Genomic DNA, 17,636 nt, shown 5'->3' on the forward strand with positions numbered 1-17,636 from the left:
TTCAATACCAAGCTTGATGATTGTCAAGTCACCAAAGAATATCAATCTTTGAAAATAGACAAACCATATACAAGGGGGACAAACATCCCCACTATGATATAGTAAGGGATTAACACCTATTGGTATCATACCTTCTGAACACAAAATCTGCAGGTCATATTTTTCTTCATCCCTCCCAACAATGTTTTCGGTTGATATTCTAAAAATTTCTACATCCTGCTGAGCGAATACGACTGAAAAAATCTGATTTGAGTCTGTTTCTTCAACAATCGGCTGCCTTTCCGCTTCCTGACCAGATTCAATGTCTGCAATACGCATCAGAACTTGCTTCCTGTCAGAAAAAACGATACGAAAACAATATAAGAAATACGAATAGAAGCAAAATGGAAAAAAATATACTAAAAACAAACACACATCAAAAACAACATAAGAAAACATGAAAAAAAACAAGAGCTAAGAGCTCTTATGGCACTTGTGAAGAGGCCGGAAGAGCCAAGAGCTCATATGACACGAGTTCTAGCAAAATTCTAAGAATTAATAGATTAATTTAAAAGGAAAATCAGAGGCTTAATGCTGGTCGAGATTTAAAATAAGAGCTCTGAGACAGGAGGTCCTTCTAAATATCCAAATTCGTTAAGATCCGATCACCCACTCGTACTTCAAAATACCTCATTTTTTCTAATATTTCCTCTCCCTTCAGCCCCCTGACACGCCTACCAGTTTTCATCGTCCTAGCACGTCCAGAAGCACCGAACTCGCCAAAGCACTAGACCCCCTCACTCCCCCAAAGAGAGCGGATCCAGTCCGGTTACGTCAATCACGTATCTATGATATTTGCTTATTCTACCCACCAAGTTTCATCCCAATCTCTCCACTCTAATCGTTTCCCAAGATTTCCAGTTTCCCCCTCCAACTCCCCCTAATGTTATCAGATCTGGCCGGGATTTAAAATAAGAGATCTGAGACATGGGTTCCTTCTAAACATCAAATTTCATCAAGATCCGGTCACCCGTTCTTATGTTAAAAATACCTCGATTATTCTAATTTTTCCGAAATAAAACCCCCTCAAAACTCCCCCAAAGAGGGCGGATTCAGTCCACTTATGTCAATCACGTATCTAGGAATTGTGCTTATTCTTCCCACCAAGTTTCATCCTGATCTCTTCACTCTAAGCGTTTTCCAAGATTTCCGGCCCCCCAGCTCCCCCCAATGACACTGAATTTGGTAGGGATTTCAAATAAGAGACCTGAGTTACGAGGTCCTTCTAAATATGAAATTTCATTAAGATCCGATCGCTCCTTTGTAAGTTAAAAATACCTCATTTTTTCTAATTTTTTAGAATTAAGCCTCCCTCCCAACTCCCCCAAAGAGAGCAGATCCTTTCCGGTTATGCTAATTACGTATCTAAGACTTGTGATTATTTTTTCCACCAAGTTTCATCCCAATCACTCCATTCTAAGCGTTTTCCAAGATTTTAAGTTTCCCCCTCCAACTCCCCCCAATGTCACCAGATCAGGTCGAGATTTTAAATAAGAGCTCTGAGACACAATATCCCTCTAAATGTCAAATTTCATTAAGAGCCAGTAACCCGTTCGTAAGTTAAAAATACTAATTTTTTTAAATTTTTCCAAATTAAACGTCGCCCCACTCCACCCCCAGATTGTCGAATCGGGGAAATAAGCATTTCTAATTTAATCTGGTCTGAACCCTGATACGCCTGCCAAATTTTATCATCTTAGCTTATCTGGAAGTGCCTAAACAAGCAAAACTGGGACCAACAGACCAACAGAATTTGTGATCACTATTTGTTTTGGTAAATATCAAGTGCCATAACAATACAAAGACAATATGAGCATTGCAAATACTTGATATTATATACAACATGTAATAAAAAGTAAATAGTTACAGGCATCTGGCTTAGACAGACAATTGCTTCATGGTTGTTCCATGGTCATTCCTAAAATATGCAAAAAAAAAATAAATATGTTGGAGGCTACTTCATAATATTTGTAGAGTTTTTAAACTTTTTGGAGAAAAGACACTTTTTTCCTCTTTTCCTCTCGTAAAAAAAAAAAAAAAAAAAAAACAAAAAAAACACAGGCTACACAAAAAAAAAAATAATGCCTTGGGCTATTTCATAATATTTGTAGAACTTCTACCAAATCAAAATTGGGAGCCTTAAAATCGAAACATATCAACTTAGCAATATAAAAAAAATACATATACATAAAAAATGAAAAGGAACGAAAATGATGAAAACAAAAAGACGATAATAAAAAAGGTAATTTTCAGCCAGTAAATAATGAAAACACCCCAGATAATTCAGCAAAGCCCTCTTCAGTGCTTAAAAAAAAAAGAAACTGAAGAAGTAACAAAAGCGAAAAAGTAACCAAAAATCAAACAAAACAAAACGGCCATGGAAGGACTGAATTAGGCATGAATTCTATAGACAGGCTGCAGATGCAGCCTGTATATAGATAATATTTGGATTTACCTTGGATCTTTTGGACTAATTAAATAAAAAAAACTAGTTTTTTAACTGAAAGTAACGAGCGACAAAAAAACTTAAAACGAACAGAAATTACTCCGTATATGAAATGGGTTGTCCCCTCCTCAACGCCTCCCTCTTTACGCTAAAGTTTTTTTATTGTTTTAAAAATTAGTTTTGTGGCAAAGAGTCAAACTTTAGCGTAAAGAGCGAGGGATTGCGGAGGGGAAAACCCATTTCATATATGGAGTAATTTCTGTTCGTTTTAAGTTTTAATGTCGCTCCTTACTTTCAGTTAAAAAAACTGATAAACTTAAAAGGGAAGGAGGCGTAGTTGTCCTCCAATTTTCCGGTTACTTAAAAAGGTAACTAGAACTTTTAATTTTTAACGAACGTAAATATTCGAAAATTTGATGTAGTTTTTGCCTTTTTTTGTAACAGAAACTAATACAATATCTTATATTAATGCTGAAATACTTCTCAAGGCGAAATTAATTAGCAACTTAATTTCTTAGACCACCTTCTTTTATTTTAGGCATCAGGTCATATTGTTTAAGTATAATTATCATAGAAGGAGGAGTAATCCAAGGGAAGGGAAGTGCTTCACAACAAGCAAATAGCCAATGATTTTTAGAAAATACTAACCTCAAATCATCAAATATGTCAAGATATTTTCTGGAGTCACCCTCTGAGGGTCCAATATTTTTGACTATGTCGGAAATAGAAGTCAAGGTTTCATAGTAACATTTGATTGCCTGAAAGAAAAGCAAAATTTAGAAAAAGCGAAAAAGCAAAAAGAAAAGCCAATTTAACAATAGCAGTAACAAAGCATAAATAATCATATGGACAGTGATACAAATTAAAATAACCATTACACTTGTTAAAAGCTAAGTTAGCTGCAGCAGATAAAACATGTTTATAAATGGAAGATTCAGCATGACAATGAAGAAAGTTAATTTATATGAATCACTTGCTTGCTCTTTCATTCAAAAAAAAAAAATTCAGAAAAAAATTCACAATGAAATAATAATAAAATTATCAGTAGACACCTTTGGCATGATTCTTCCTAAATTTGATATATTTTTCCACTTAAAACTTTTCCCATCTTCCTTAAAAAAAAAAGAAGAAAGATAAGGGATATTTCTTCATAAGACACAGGGAATTTTTCTGGCTAACAACAATTGTCATTTGGTAAATCTCATAAGTTGAATAATGCTGCATATACTTTTCTTTAATTAGTCAGCCAAGAAATAGTTGGCTCCTCATCAAAAAAGTTTTTCCAAATTTGAGTTGCAATTGGCTTCACCAGTGAAAACTTGCTCATGCTTCTCATTCAATACTCAAGCTTCAGAGCTACTTCTCATAAAATATAGCCTCAGGGTTAATCTTTTTTGAATATTATGTGCTTTACAAGTGAAAACTTGCTCATACTTCTCATTTAATGCTCAAACTTCAGAGCTACTTTTCAAGGAAAATTTATACTTATTAACTGGAAATTTACTGGTGCTTCTCATTCAATATCCAGGCTTTCAATTTACAGCTCAAACCTCAGAGTTAATCTTGTTTCAACAGTAGTATGCTTTACCAGGGAAAATTTTGTCATGCTTCTCATTCAATACTCAAACTTCAGAGCTACTTCTCATGGAATATTCATATTCAAGCTTTTAATTTACTACCCATACCTCAAAGTTGATTTTGGTTGAATACTTATGTGTTTTACTAATGAAAACTTGCTCATTCTTCTCATTTAATACTCAAGCTTCAGAGCTAATTCTCATGGAATATTCATACTTTTTGATTGAAAACTGACTCAAGCTTCTCATTAAATATTCAAGTTTTCAATCTACTGCTCAAATGTCAGAGTAATTTCGTTTGAATACTAGTGTGTTTTACCAGGAAAAACTTGTTGATGCTTCTCATTCAATACTTTGCTCATATTTCTCATTTAACTCATACTTTCTTTAAAGGCTAATCTTTCAGTCACTTCTCAATTACTCATAATTTTTATTAAAAATTGGTTCAAGCTTCTCATGAAACACCCATGCTTGTCATTTACTACTCATACTTTGAGCAAAAAGTTGCTTCTATTAAAATTTTGATGTGATTGGTTTCACCATTATACAAGTAATACAATATTCCCAAATTTAATACCACAAGTTACTTATTTTTGCTAGGGTAATAAAGATAAGTGTGAAATATGCAATATTTATTATAAACAAATGTCAATCAAGAAGCAACCTTGTTGAATAGGAGAATTACAGTGAAGATTTTCTGTTTAACTATATCATGTATGAATAATATACCCACTTTGTGAAAACTATTTGTTTTACTATCACATATCAAAGAAAAACACATATAAACACTAGTAGTCTTATTTCACAAGGACATCCATAGGAGAGATGAAATTTTTAACAACTCCTCCCATGAGTAAGTAATAACATTTAAGAATAAAACTATGCACTACTCAAAACAAATACAGCAATTTTTCTGACAAGAAGACTTTGAAATTTTTCACCAGGAAAGATCATAATGGCTTACTCCTTGCTCCCTCCCTCTTCCCACAAGTTGTTGAGTCTGTAGCCTTTTAATAAAGCTATTTCAATACTGTAGTACCAAGTGATGACACTTTTGTTTGCCAAAAATAACCTAATTGAAATTTTTATGCATGTTACAATCATTACTTTAAAATACTATGTACTTAAACAGGATAAAGTATCTTCTTAATGTAATAACTAACAATTTTGGTTTACTCTTTTGGTCACATTTGATATTTATGCTCCTTTTCTTTGACACATTTAGGGTAGTCATTCTACTAGTGTATTTTTGCCTTGCATATTTTGAACCCACCACCCAGTGGTCCTGTTTAAGCACAGAGCAAAAATGAGGAGGAATGGTCAGAAGCAGCCACCAATGGATTCCTTATAAACCCAATAACAAAATAAAGAATAAGAAATAGCCTTCTTTTTCCTGGTTCCATCTGTAATGCACCACTATGAGAGATACAGGAAATATTTCAAAGCTTACTACAGTAGAAAATCACTAGGAATGGGGTTGTCTGGTTTAGACTTTTATATAGAACTCTTACATTAATGCTTCTGATATGTTGGATACTGGGTGTTCAAAGGCTAATGGTATCTGGATGAAACTTAAAGGGGATTTTGAACTTAATCAAAAGATTATATGTGCATCCAGGTTGTCTAAATGATATACCTGAATTATCCAGAAAGAATACATGCCTTGGTTTAGATCTACATTCACAGCTTAGTTTCCTTTGTGTAGCCTTCTCAATATATTAGCAATTTTTTATTTCCTTACTTATAACAGATAAAGAAAATAAAATATACAAACTTCAACTGGCTTATTTGCTTCATCAAGATTCAGGCCATCACTAATTTGGGCAAGAATACTCTGGTAGAGATCTTCAAGTGATTGTTTTTGATCACTGGTTTCCATTTCTCTATAGTAAAGAACTGACTAGGCCTAATACCAACAAAATTTTTGTTCTTTGCCTGAAATGTAAATTAACACACAATTAATTCTTAGGGCAAAATCCATATTTTTCAGGTAATTCACAATTGTAATATACACAATCACAATTGCATAATACTTACACCATAATAATAATCACAATTGTAATATAACAACTTCAAAATATTCATAATTATTGAAATTTAGAGATTTAGCAAACACAAATGGTCAATAAAGGGACTTGGCTTAGGCTTATTTTGTAACACCCAAAGGAGGAGAAATTCCAATAGAGTTTTTTGAATTGACTATTGACACATCTGTCTTCCCCAAAATCACTTCTTGTAAATTAATCCATTATGTAACTCTCTGCATTAAAGAGTGCATGGCAAATCTAGCTATTTTCAGAGATAAAAACTATTTTTGCTAATCTATAGCTGCCTAAGAGTGTATCAGGTAAGATTCTAGTTAATTGACTTCTTGCTATCTTGGAAAGGGTTTAGGTAAGGAAAATGAAACTTTCAGGGATGGGTCTACAGGCTAAAGTATGTCCCAGGAAGGTATTTTAAAGTACCCACCTCCACTCCTCCCTCTAGAGCGCCCTGAAATTTGCCTACATGACAGGTCTATACCTATTGAAATTTTGACAAAACAACATTTTACCTTAATTTTCAGTTACTGGTTGCTTTTTCTCTGCCTTTAGTTCTGAAAATGCAATTCCTGTTATTTGAGTAGAATTTTGAGCCATATAATTGTTTTTTGTTTTTTTTTTTAATTTAGGAAATTTATTTGCATATCTTTAAAACCTTATAAAATGGAATTGAGCAAAGTTATGAAGCTGAAAACAATTTTGTTGTACTTCAATTAAGCAGAAGATCTATTGGCAAGGTTTCACTTTTATAACACACATATTTTTAAAGGCCAGGGCCCTCTAGAGGGAGAAGGAGTGGAGATATTGGTTCAAAATACCTTCCCAGGACATACTTTAGTCTGTAGATTCATCCCCAAAAGTTTCATTTTCCTAACCTAAACCCTTTCTGAAATAGCAAGAAGTCAATTAACTAGAATTTTACCCTGTATTGTCAAGCTTACACTAAGGAAAGTTGGTAAAATTGTGACAATTTATATTATTGATATAAAAATAATATGAACACATCACTCAGTGCCTTTTTTATGCTCTTTCTGAAAATAATAGTCATTTTACTAGGAAATTCAATTTTAAGCCCTTTATTTATACTCAAAGATGATAACTTTTTTCTGAATTTTGGCTATATAAAGAATTAAAAACTAAAATTCTTACTTCATTATATGCAAAATAATTGTAGTTATCACATTTAAACAGCATATCCACAATTTATTCAGTAAAACTGGTGCAAACAGTATTACTGGCTTTCATATAAAGTGAATATACCACTCGATGCATTTTTTTATGCTCTTTACAAATATAATAATTGCTTCTACTGAAAATTCAGATTTAAGCACTTTTTGACCTCTTAAAAATGACCTATATATTTATTTATTTATTAATACCAAATACGGTAAGCTTTCAAGCTTGTCGCAATAAACATAATAAATAGAAGTTATGACAATACTGACAACATAATACAAACATACAAATCAATGAAAATAACAACTACAACAAACACTGACAAATAATACTATAAATTATTTAAAAATGATTTACTTTGAAAATTTGTTTCTGCTAGTCTTATTTTGAATCTGTTTATGTCATCTGTTAGAAATGTTTTAGGTGGAAGGTCATTCCATGGCTTCCACATCCTGCTGTAAAATGAATGTTGTCCTATTTTCCTTTTTGAGAGTGAGGGGTACAATTTATGTATGGGGTCATTACAAATCTGTAATAGTTTAGAAACAAATTTGGGCTATATATTTGCACATCAGGGGGGTGGGGGTAAAGCATAGCATATATTAAATACATAGACTAATCATTGCTGGTTTTTTTTTTTTTTTTTTTTTTTTTTTTTGGTGGTGCTGTTGCACTGGTGATCTCTCTTCTAATCAAAATTTGATGCCCACAAACACATAAAAAAAAAACAGCAATGGTTAGTTTATGTATTTAATATATGCTATGCTTTACCCCCTACCCCCCTGATGTGCAAATATATAGCCCAAATTTGTTTCTAAACTATTACAGATAGGTAATGACCCTATATATAGGTCATTTTTAAGAGGTCAAAAAGTGCTTAAATCTGAATTTGCAGTTGAAGCAATTATTATATTGTAAACAGCATTAAAAAAGGCATTGAGTGGTATATTCACTTTATATGAAGGCCAGTAATACTGTTTACACCAGTTTTACCAATTATTCACCCTCTCTTCTCCTTGTGTATAATTATATAGCCTGAATCATAGCCTATATTTCACATGTGTTTTCTGGCTCTTAATTTTGTGACAGTTTATTCAATTTACAGGTAAACAAGTTTAAATAAGAGTGAAGAAACAATGCTATATAACCAGTAGGCCTAACTAAAATAAGAGAAAAAGGTATTATCTTTGAGGGTCCATAAATGACTTAAAATTACATTTCCAAGTAAAGTGATTATTATAGTTGGAAAGAGCATAAAAAAAGCCATTGAGTGGTATATTCACCTTATTTGTAGGTCAGTAATATAAAGTGTCCCAAATTTACCAATTATTTTAGCTAATCTGTAGCTAATCCCCAATATTATACTTGGGGATTCAATGTTAGATGAATAGCCTATGTAAGCCTTGTGACACTGAAGAATGCTGTAGCTGAAACAATAAAGAACTGCTTTTTCAACTTTGAACAGGGATCCATATGTAAAAGATAATTCAAATCGTTGTCCTTTTCCTATGTTAAATTAAATGTTAATGGTAATTTATCTGGAAATCAATTGCTTGATCTATATGACCTATGGTCAAGTAGCATAACATCTAAAAAATAGCACTCTTTTGTTTTGTGTCCATTTTTCTATGATCTTAGGTTTAAAAATAAATTCTAGGATTAAAATTGGGATCTTACAGCACATTATGTTTCCAATTTAAGACTATTTTTTAAACTTCAATAGGCTATGAAGCCCCGAAAACGGGGTGTGACAAAATTAGCTATTACATTTGGAATGAGCCTTAGCTGGAGAAACTAAAGATGCATTTTTGCGTCAAGTTTCTACCCTAGAATACACTTTAACCATTAATTTTAACGTGACAATTTACAAATCAGATTCTCTTTTGAAATAAAGCATTCCTTAAAATTAAAAATGTTTGCGGGAATTAAGCCCTGTTTTTCGGTGCAATTTAAAATTGCTTCTATTCGCCAGTTCAAAGACAAACACGAATGAATCAGCGAAGTAACAGATTCTCAAAATCACCGTGAACATTTTATTAATTACCGAACATTTTAGAAATCACCGGGAACATTTAGTATTTATCAAACCCCGAAGCCGCGCTGGTTTTCTTTTCAGCTGATGCTGACGGCATTTTTAAAACAACCCAAGTGACAATATCGTTGAAATCTGAAAAAGCAGACGAGTCTGTTAAAGAGCTTCACATTTCCGTAGGCACATCCTATATAATGACACACGTAAATTCGGTGAAAACGTGATACAAGAAATAACACAAAAAAAGTCTTTTGAATCAAGAGTCTTCTCTGAGACTTCTTAATCTCTTGCTATTCAATAAACATTACCGCTTACATCCCCTCCGTGTCTTTGTCTTCATAAAGCCTGTTGTGGTACTTAATGAACCCTGGTAATCACAGAATCATACCTTTCAAACCACTGGTGTGCCAATAGCGAAGCAGCTTCTCCTCTTCTTGTCTAACAGAACAAAGAAGAAGCTAAGAGCTCAGGTAGTTTGAGGAAAGAATCAGAATATAACAAGCACAAACGTATTACAAATACTTTCTAGTATTTAAGTTAGAGCCAGTTTGTAAAACTGAGCTTTTATACAATGTATGTGAAAAAAAGTAGATGCTAATTTCTATTAGCTTCTAGCAGACAGGGACATCGCAAAAGAGATGGTGGGGGTGGCTCCCCAAAATTTCTGAGATTTGGTAAAATTTAAACACAAGTGCAAAATGACACTGAATCTGGGAAAAAAAAAGAAGTTGTTAATTCTAATATTTCAATCTGATATCGATGTCAATTCTAAGATTTGGTAGAAAAGGTCCAAAAGTTAGTAGTAGGTCTTATAAGTTCTGCGAAGGAAAAGTCGAGTGAAATATTCAGTTATTAAATACAATTAAAGCCTAATCAAAATCATAAAATTGTTCCGCAAATTAAAAAAAAAGTTGAGGATTTGGTTGACCGCACAAGATTTTAGTTTAATTCCTCTGAAAGTTTAACCAAAATCCAGGTGAATCTTCTGAAACGGATATAGTAATATGCTAATTTTTTAACTTAACATCGTCATGGTTTCAACGCATGGGCCCAATTTAAACTAAAAAGTGAATTTGTTTCTGACCTAAAATAAGTTATTCGCTTTCCAAATTCGCCACTTTTGCTTTGGTTTGAGGTATTTTAGTTTTCAGCCCTTTTCACCAAAGTTGAAAAGTGAGCAATTAAATAAAATGAGTAAAATATAGCCTTGGTTGCAAGGGTTCAAGAATATATTTTCAACTCACAGTTTCTTAGGAAAATTCTTAATTTTAAAATTATTGATCTGAGCTAAAATTTTCATCTGCGTTTTAAACAAAAATAATGATTGAAGGCATTCTCCCCCTAATTTTTAGTATGCAGAATTCGAAACAAATTAAAATTGCTGTGGCTTTTTCAATCAAACAGTTTGTGGTAATTTACGGTAAGTAAGGAGCATCTTGGTTCAATAGTACCCAAAACTCTAAAAAACGAAATTTGACATTAATATATACATCGAAAGAATCAGCTTGCTATACTATTTCCAAATATATAAAATTCATCAAGTTTAGTGTTACCCATCAAAAGTTACGAGTCTGAGAAAAATTGCCTGATTTTTGAATTAGGTGGAAACACCCCTCAAAAATCAATGAATCTTGATAAAAATCACTCCATAAGATTCAGAGTAGCCAGGAACCCTACTGTAGAAGTTTCAAGCTCCTACATAAAAAAAAGTGGAATTTTGATATTTTCGCTAGAAGAGAGAACACAGATACGTGTTTATTTTATTTTTTAACAGTCAAATTTTAGCGTCAAGAGCAAGGTACTGAGGAGGTTGCAACCCTTCTTACTTGGAATAATCTATTCAAGTTATTCCGGTTATTCCGTACATGAAGGGTCGCCTCCTCCTCAATACCTTGCTCTTTACGCTATAGTTTGACTGTTTGTCCATATTTTTTAAGAATGACTACTGAAACACAGGGGCCAATTAAAAAGAATAGGAAACTTTTTAAAAGTGCTAACAGCCTAATCGTAAAGAGCAAGGCATTGAAGAGGGGACGACCCTTCATATACAGTATAATTTCTGTTTGTTTTGAGTTTTAATGTCGTTCCTTAATTTCAGTTAAAAAACATAATTTTTAAAATTTAATGCTAATATAAATCCAAGCAGTTTAAATATTTTATTAATACATATTTTATTTAAATGTTTAAATGTAATATAAATGTTTCATAAACAGTATTTGGTCTTTTTTGGACTGTTTCCAGGAATTAATATACTTATGTGCGTAACTTGAACTAGTATACTCGTTATAGATAATATTTTTTCAACCATCAACCAAGTGGTTACAGGGAAACAAAATGATCCCTAAAATACTATAAATGTTGGAAAACTTTCTGTTTAAAGTCGCGGATTCTACAGTTTGACTGATCAAATATAAAACCGCTTTCAGAGGACTATTTTTTGCCAAATTTGAGTAATGAGCAATAAAATTAAATAAGCAAAGATCCTCACAAGTAAACATTGCCAACTGTTTTTATATTTTTGAGCGGCGGTATCTGTTTAAAAAACATACAACACTCAAATTTTTTAGTTAAATATGATAATCCCACTATTAAAATCTTGTAGAACAAAAAACTCATTGTCTTCAAGACTATTTCTTTTTTTAATAATATATGGTAATTCTATATATTAGTATATACTCATTATAGTATATTAGTATACTATACTTATATAGTATATAGTATATACTATATAAGTATATATACTATATACTGTATATAGTATATACTATATAGTATATAGTATATTATATATATATCAGTATATACTAATATATAGTATATAGTAATAACAATATAGACATTCAAGAATTTTGCGGGGTGTGAAAAGGAGGAAGGTTACATGTTAAGGTGAAATAGTGTTATTCATTTGTTACTCACTATTTTCTTGTGTAATCCTATATTGTTTACAACAGTATAATTTTTTCAATTGGACCACTCCTCAAATTAACCCTTAAGTGCTTTTAACTCTCACGGTTCTGGTAGGCTTAATCATGAAAGGCCCACCTTACTGTCAGAACGAGGCCATACAAGGAGGGTTTCCCTATCGGGGATAAGGACGGAAAAAAGAACTTGTGAGGAAGTAGGGATCTCAAGCCATCTTACTCTAGAACAGCTTCAACCTTTTAAAGCCTGTCAGGATTTAATAATAAGTCGGAAAATTAATATTGAAAAGACAATGTCACTTGGATCAAGAATAAATAAAGATGAAGAGATAATGGTAGGTAACGATAAAATTGGTCAAGTGGTTAGTTTCACTTACCTGGGTTGTATTGATAGTAGTAAAGATGGTGGATGTGGTAAGGATGTAGGATTTACTACTGTTGCAACTGCATCGTTTTATGATTATGACTATGAGGGCCTGCAATGGGAATGTGATTGATTTTGGCTGCGACTACTTGTGACTGCGAATACTTACGAATGGTACACTTGTGACTGTAAATACTTGCGACTGAGACTGCGAATACTTCTGATTCTGACTACGACTACAACAACTACTCGAACTGCGACTACTAGAACTATGACTGCAACTACTTGTAACATTACTATACTTTAATTACCAGCATCAATATAAATACAGTGTCTTATGTGCTAAAAAAGTTTTTAATTTACCATATTTTTATGATTGTCTTTTGACTTATTTCCGTATTGCCTAAATATTCACTGAAAGCATCACCTTGATACAATTATCAATTCTAGATACCAAGTATCAAACATCCCCCTTCCTAAATATTAAAAACAACGTGTAAACAATGGGAGACTTGCATAAATCTTGGCCCTTGTCCCGAGTATTGTTGGGGTTCGTACCGTCGAATGAATAAATGCTAGTAAATTTATACGAAGTATTTTTTTTTTCATTTACGACTAAAACAACACTACTACCACTACAACTTCTACAATGGATACTACTACTACAACTACTACTATTACTGCTACAAATACTTCTACTATGGTTACTACCAATAAAAATTTCATGGACCAATGAAAACAACTATTTAATTAGAAACGAACAGAAATTGATTAAAAAAAAAACTTTTTCCATAGACGAAGTTTTTCAACGAAGAGAATAGAGCTAGATATGCCTAGGACGCGCAGAAATAAAGTCAAAGAATAATTCAAGCATAAAACTTAAAAAAAAAACAACAGGAGCTACCTCAAACAGTAGCAGGATTAACTATAGCATCTAAAGACCAGAACGCCATTTGCAATTTGCAGGAAAGAAAATATATTTTAAACATTTCCTCTTTTGTAACGTTAATAAATCCAAAATTATTCAAAACACGGCTCGAAATAAAAAAAAAATTGGTTTCGGTAAAGTCTTTTGAATCTACTCTTTCAAATGATGTCTTTTGATTTTTATTTATCATCCTCCTGACATGTCCTGATAATTTCAATGTAATGCACTTAGAAGTTAATGAGGTATTATAGATTTGCCCTTTTGTTAACCTGGTTGTACATACTTTTTATGATTGAGATGAACATCCCGTCAATTTTCACTGCAAGTTTGAACTTAATTCCCTCGGCCATTCCAAGTAATTTCAAAAAGATACTAATAGCCATTGCACACTTGCAATTTTCTATTAGTCCGAATATCATTCTCTGGCGAGTTTTTAAATTAACACTTCTAAACATACTTTCTGAATACATGACATAACATGGAATATTTTGCCAAAGATAATCTTTCTACAAAGCAACATGTCTACTAAGAGAGTGAGTGGACATCACAGCTTACATATACAATACAGTTATGAAAACTTCTATCTTGCCCATGAGAAGCTTTTGGTACAGAGCTCTGGACTTGGCGCCTACTAGATCGTACTACAACACCATAGGCGGGAACGCAGTATTGTTTTATTTGTCCAATTGCTCCGATCTTTTAGATTCAGACTGCCAGTTTCCTGTCTCCAGCCGCTAGCATCGCTACCGCGCACTGTGTCCCAAAAATAAATCGAGTTTTCATAACTGTATTGTATATCTAAGCTGTGGTGGACACATTAGTTTTCACTGAACTCATAAGGTGTTTCTATGGGGTCTACAATATACCTCTTAAAAAATCGGTGTTTTAGGCTAGCTCTTATGATTAATGATTATTAATTTTAACCACGATATATTTTCAAACATCTATATAGTAATTGTTAAGCATGATAATAAGTAAGGAAAAAATGTATAGATAGATAGATAGATAGATAGATAAGTGTATTTCAAAAGCCCATTGGCCATATACACACAAAAATAGAAAGAAATAACAAACAAGCAAGGAAATTAAACAACAGTACAAATTACAAACACGCACAGCAACACAATACAACGCGAAAATGCCTAATCTAACGATAAAAGAAATTAATCATATAAACATTTTCTTCTTACTAAGGATTTATCTATATACACTCCTACTCGAAATATTGTGGTTGGGTTACTATTTTGTAGAATACCAGAAAGTATCAAATTAATCCCATGTAAATAATTTTCCCATAAATCAAAGAGCACCGGGCATTCTCGGAGAAAATGATCCAAGTCTTCATCCTCATCTTTACAAAGGGGACAAACATACCGCCTATCAGGACCAACTCTTTTTTTGGTCGAACATTTTTTGCCTGTTCTGGATTGGAAGACAATTTGCCCTAAAAATATGTTCAACCATATTTTAAAATGTTCAATGTTAGTTTACAAAAAAATAATTGAAAATATGCGCCTCAAAGACTCAGATGATACATTTAATCTTATTCTTTATTCAGAATCAACACCAAAGGCTATTTTAAAAAAATAACCTGTGCAATAAACCCAGAGATATCGTGTAACGAAAGAGAATGGAATTTTTATTGTTTGGGAAACAGCTGAAAAGGTGATTATAGTAATTACTTGTTTTTGTGATATTTGGTATTACTGCTTTAGTTTGCTCCAGAATTTAAAAATTCTCCAGAACCTTTTCTATGTATTATTTTTGAGCTATCAAGGTGCCTCAGCAATGATGAAAGTTTGGGCCCCAGCTGGGAAAAAAAAAAGAAATTTACATTGAAGTATGATTTCAGACGTCGGCAGGCCTAACCCTTAAGGCGGTATAGCGTTGAATATTAGCATTCGCCAAGTTTTATGAAAAGGAAAAACCCTATAAAAACTTTCAGGGTTTTTACCAGAAGATTTTGCTTGTTGAAATTTTTATTGAAGTTAGTTATATTGATTTCTGAAAGACTACTGAATGAGAAATTCACTGATTAAAAATAACCACACGCCCTTGACCTCCATTGCCATTTCAAAGTCTAAGGCTGCATAGCTCGTGAAACAGGTGACTACAGGTGTAACACAAACTTTTGGGGGCTACTTTTTTTTAATAATTTTTTCTAATTTTGGCTGAAAACACATTCTCACAATCAGAGCCCGTACTAGAATTCTGAGACTTTCCTACCCTAAAGTTTGTGATTAAATTCAATTTTGCAAATCTGTTCATTGTTTGCATAATTTACCAAATCCAAGGGTAAATATAGCACTTCAGCTGTTTTTCTTTCAGCTTACTTTTCATAATTATTTTTATAAAAAATCAAAAGTAAGTATAAGGAAGGTTACCTTTCTAATGCATAAACATATATGAGTAATGATGCCTAATGTAAAGCTAACTTTCTAAGGCGATTAATATTTTAAAACAGATTATGCTAGTTCCCAACTTGTAATTATGCGTTAGCTTTTTTAGAATTCAAACCCGGTTCGTATTATCCTCGGAGTCTTAGCCTATTCGATTTAACTATTCAATGGAACAGGGCAAGATTGAAAATTAAGTTATAAATAAAGCTTATGTATATCCTATAACCGAACAAATGGTGGAGGGAGGGAGGGGACAAGGGGGGCAGTCTTGGGCTCTATTATAACATTAATAAGGGGTGCAGTCACGGAAGCTCTAAAGGACGGGCCTGACTTCTATTTCACTTTAAAATAACATTGCGAAATTATAGCGTCCTCTTAGCAAAGAATATTTAACTGCCCTCTGTTAGAGGTCAAATTGGAATTCGGAATTTTAATATCCTGATGTTGTTTTGATAAGAGCTTATAGCTCAGAGCTAACCGCAAAGAGACTTTAGTTTATGGTTGTTTGTTGAACTAGGAACTAAGGATAGAGGATTTACATATTCTGTGCAAGGAAAAATAGGGTTTTTGTATTCCTTAAAGGCGAAACCAAAAGTAAAACTCTATAAATTTAATAGACTATGAACTACAGTTGCTAAGAAGAGTTTACCAATAAAACTGTGATGCCCCGATCTCCTCCAAGTGCATAAATGAACAGAAAGAAAATAAAAACATAAATAAAGCAATGAACAAAACATAATAAAGAAAGAATAATAAAAGAGTAAACAAATAAGTGAAAAAAGAGAATAAATAAATAAGTAAGAAAAAAAAACAACAAAACAAATATTTATTCCACACAGTCAGATTTGACTCAAATTTTCTCGACATGGTTTTGACCAAATGGTTTTGCAAGAATCTGGCCGTGATCGGACCGAGCATTTTTATTTCCGTATTTCTCTTTGTTGCATTCAATAAATCTCGTTTCGTTCTTGGAAGTGCTTCGCCAATAAATATACCACTAGCCGCCAATGATGCTTTTGCTTTATAGACTTTCCGGGCCATTTTTTTATCAGTAAACTTCACTATGACTGGAGGAACTTTGTTTATTAAGCTTCCAGACTGGTTGCTCATTCTAACTCTGTAAACGGCCGCCATATCAGAAGTTGTTACGCTGGGTAGGCTTATCTTGTCAGATAAAAGGCGAATCATGGTGGTTTGGAGGTCGAAATTAGGTTGCTGCCTTAATCCATAAAATATCAAGCTATCCAGTAACGAATTCTGGTCAAAATTTTCTAGTTTTATCTCCAGTTTTCCAATTCTGTCTTCTAGATTTTCTATCTGGTTTCTTAATATCTTTAGTGAGTTCTCAATTTTCAAAAATTTCGGTTTGTATTCAACCGATATCGCATCATGGATTTGTGAAACAATACTATCTACCGATTCTTTTATAGTATTTTTGTCCTTTAGCCTTTCCACAACTTTTGAGTTTATGCTTCCCATTAGCTCCTTTTTTGTTCTCTCTAACTTAGATTCAGTTGCCACAATTCTGTCTTGTAAATCTGTAGTAGCTGTAGACATTGCTGCAGTAGGCTGATTTTGGACTTCGGTCATTATTGCCTGGTAAGTTTTTGACTTAGACTTGTATTAGACTATTTGTTGAAGTAGAAAGTTCTGCGAATGCTTTCTTTACAGATTGACTAGGATTAACACTAGCATTTGTATCTTACGTCGAT

At 32.8% G+C, this 17,636-nt stretch overlaps 1 protein-coding gene across 3 annotated transcripts in view; it reads right to left on the reverse strand.

The window, feature by feature from the left end:
• Window positions 1-9,255, reverse strand: part of LOC136035704 (protein spartin-like) — a 35,002-nt gene extending 25,747 nt beyond the window's left edge. For 2 of the 3 annotated variants that reach the window (XM_065717669.1, XM_065717653.1), the window contains exons 1-4: window positions 9,149-9,255; window positions 5,837-5,997; window positions 3,134-3,243; window positions 132-331 (exon numbers count right to left, since the gene is read on the reverse strand). In XM_065717669.1, the coding sequence (XP_065573741.1) occupies window positions 132-331; window positions 3,134-3,243; window positions 5,837-5,941 (415 nt within the window). In that variant the 5' untranslated portion in view covers window positions 5,942-5,997; window positions 9,149-9,255. Of the gene's footprint in view, window positions 1-131; window positions 332-3,133; window positions 3,244-5,836; window positions 5,998-8,957; window positions 8,977-9,148 lie in introns of those variants that run through there. The other variant, XM_065717661.1, reaches the window with a different exon arrangement.
• Window positions 9,256-17,636: the final 8,381 nt, after the last annotated feature.

This window comes from Artemia franciscana, chromosome 2 (assembly GCF_032884065.1).
Source record: "Artemia franciscana chromosome 2, ASM3288406v1, whole genome shotgun sequence".
Classification (NCBI taxonomy): Eukaryota; Metazoa; Arthropoda; class Branchiopoda; order Anostraca; family Artemiidae; genus Artemia; species Artemia franciscana.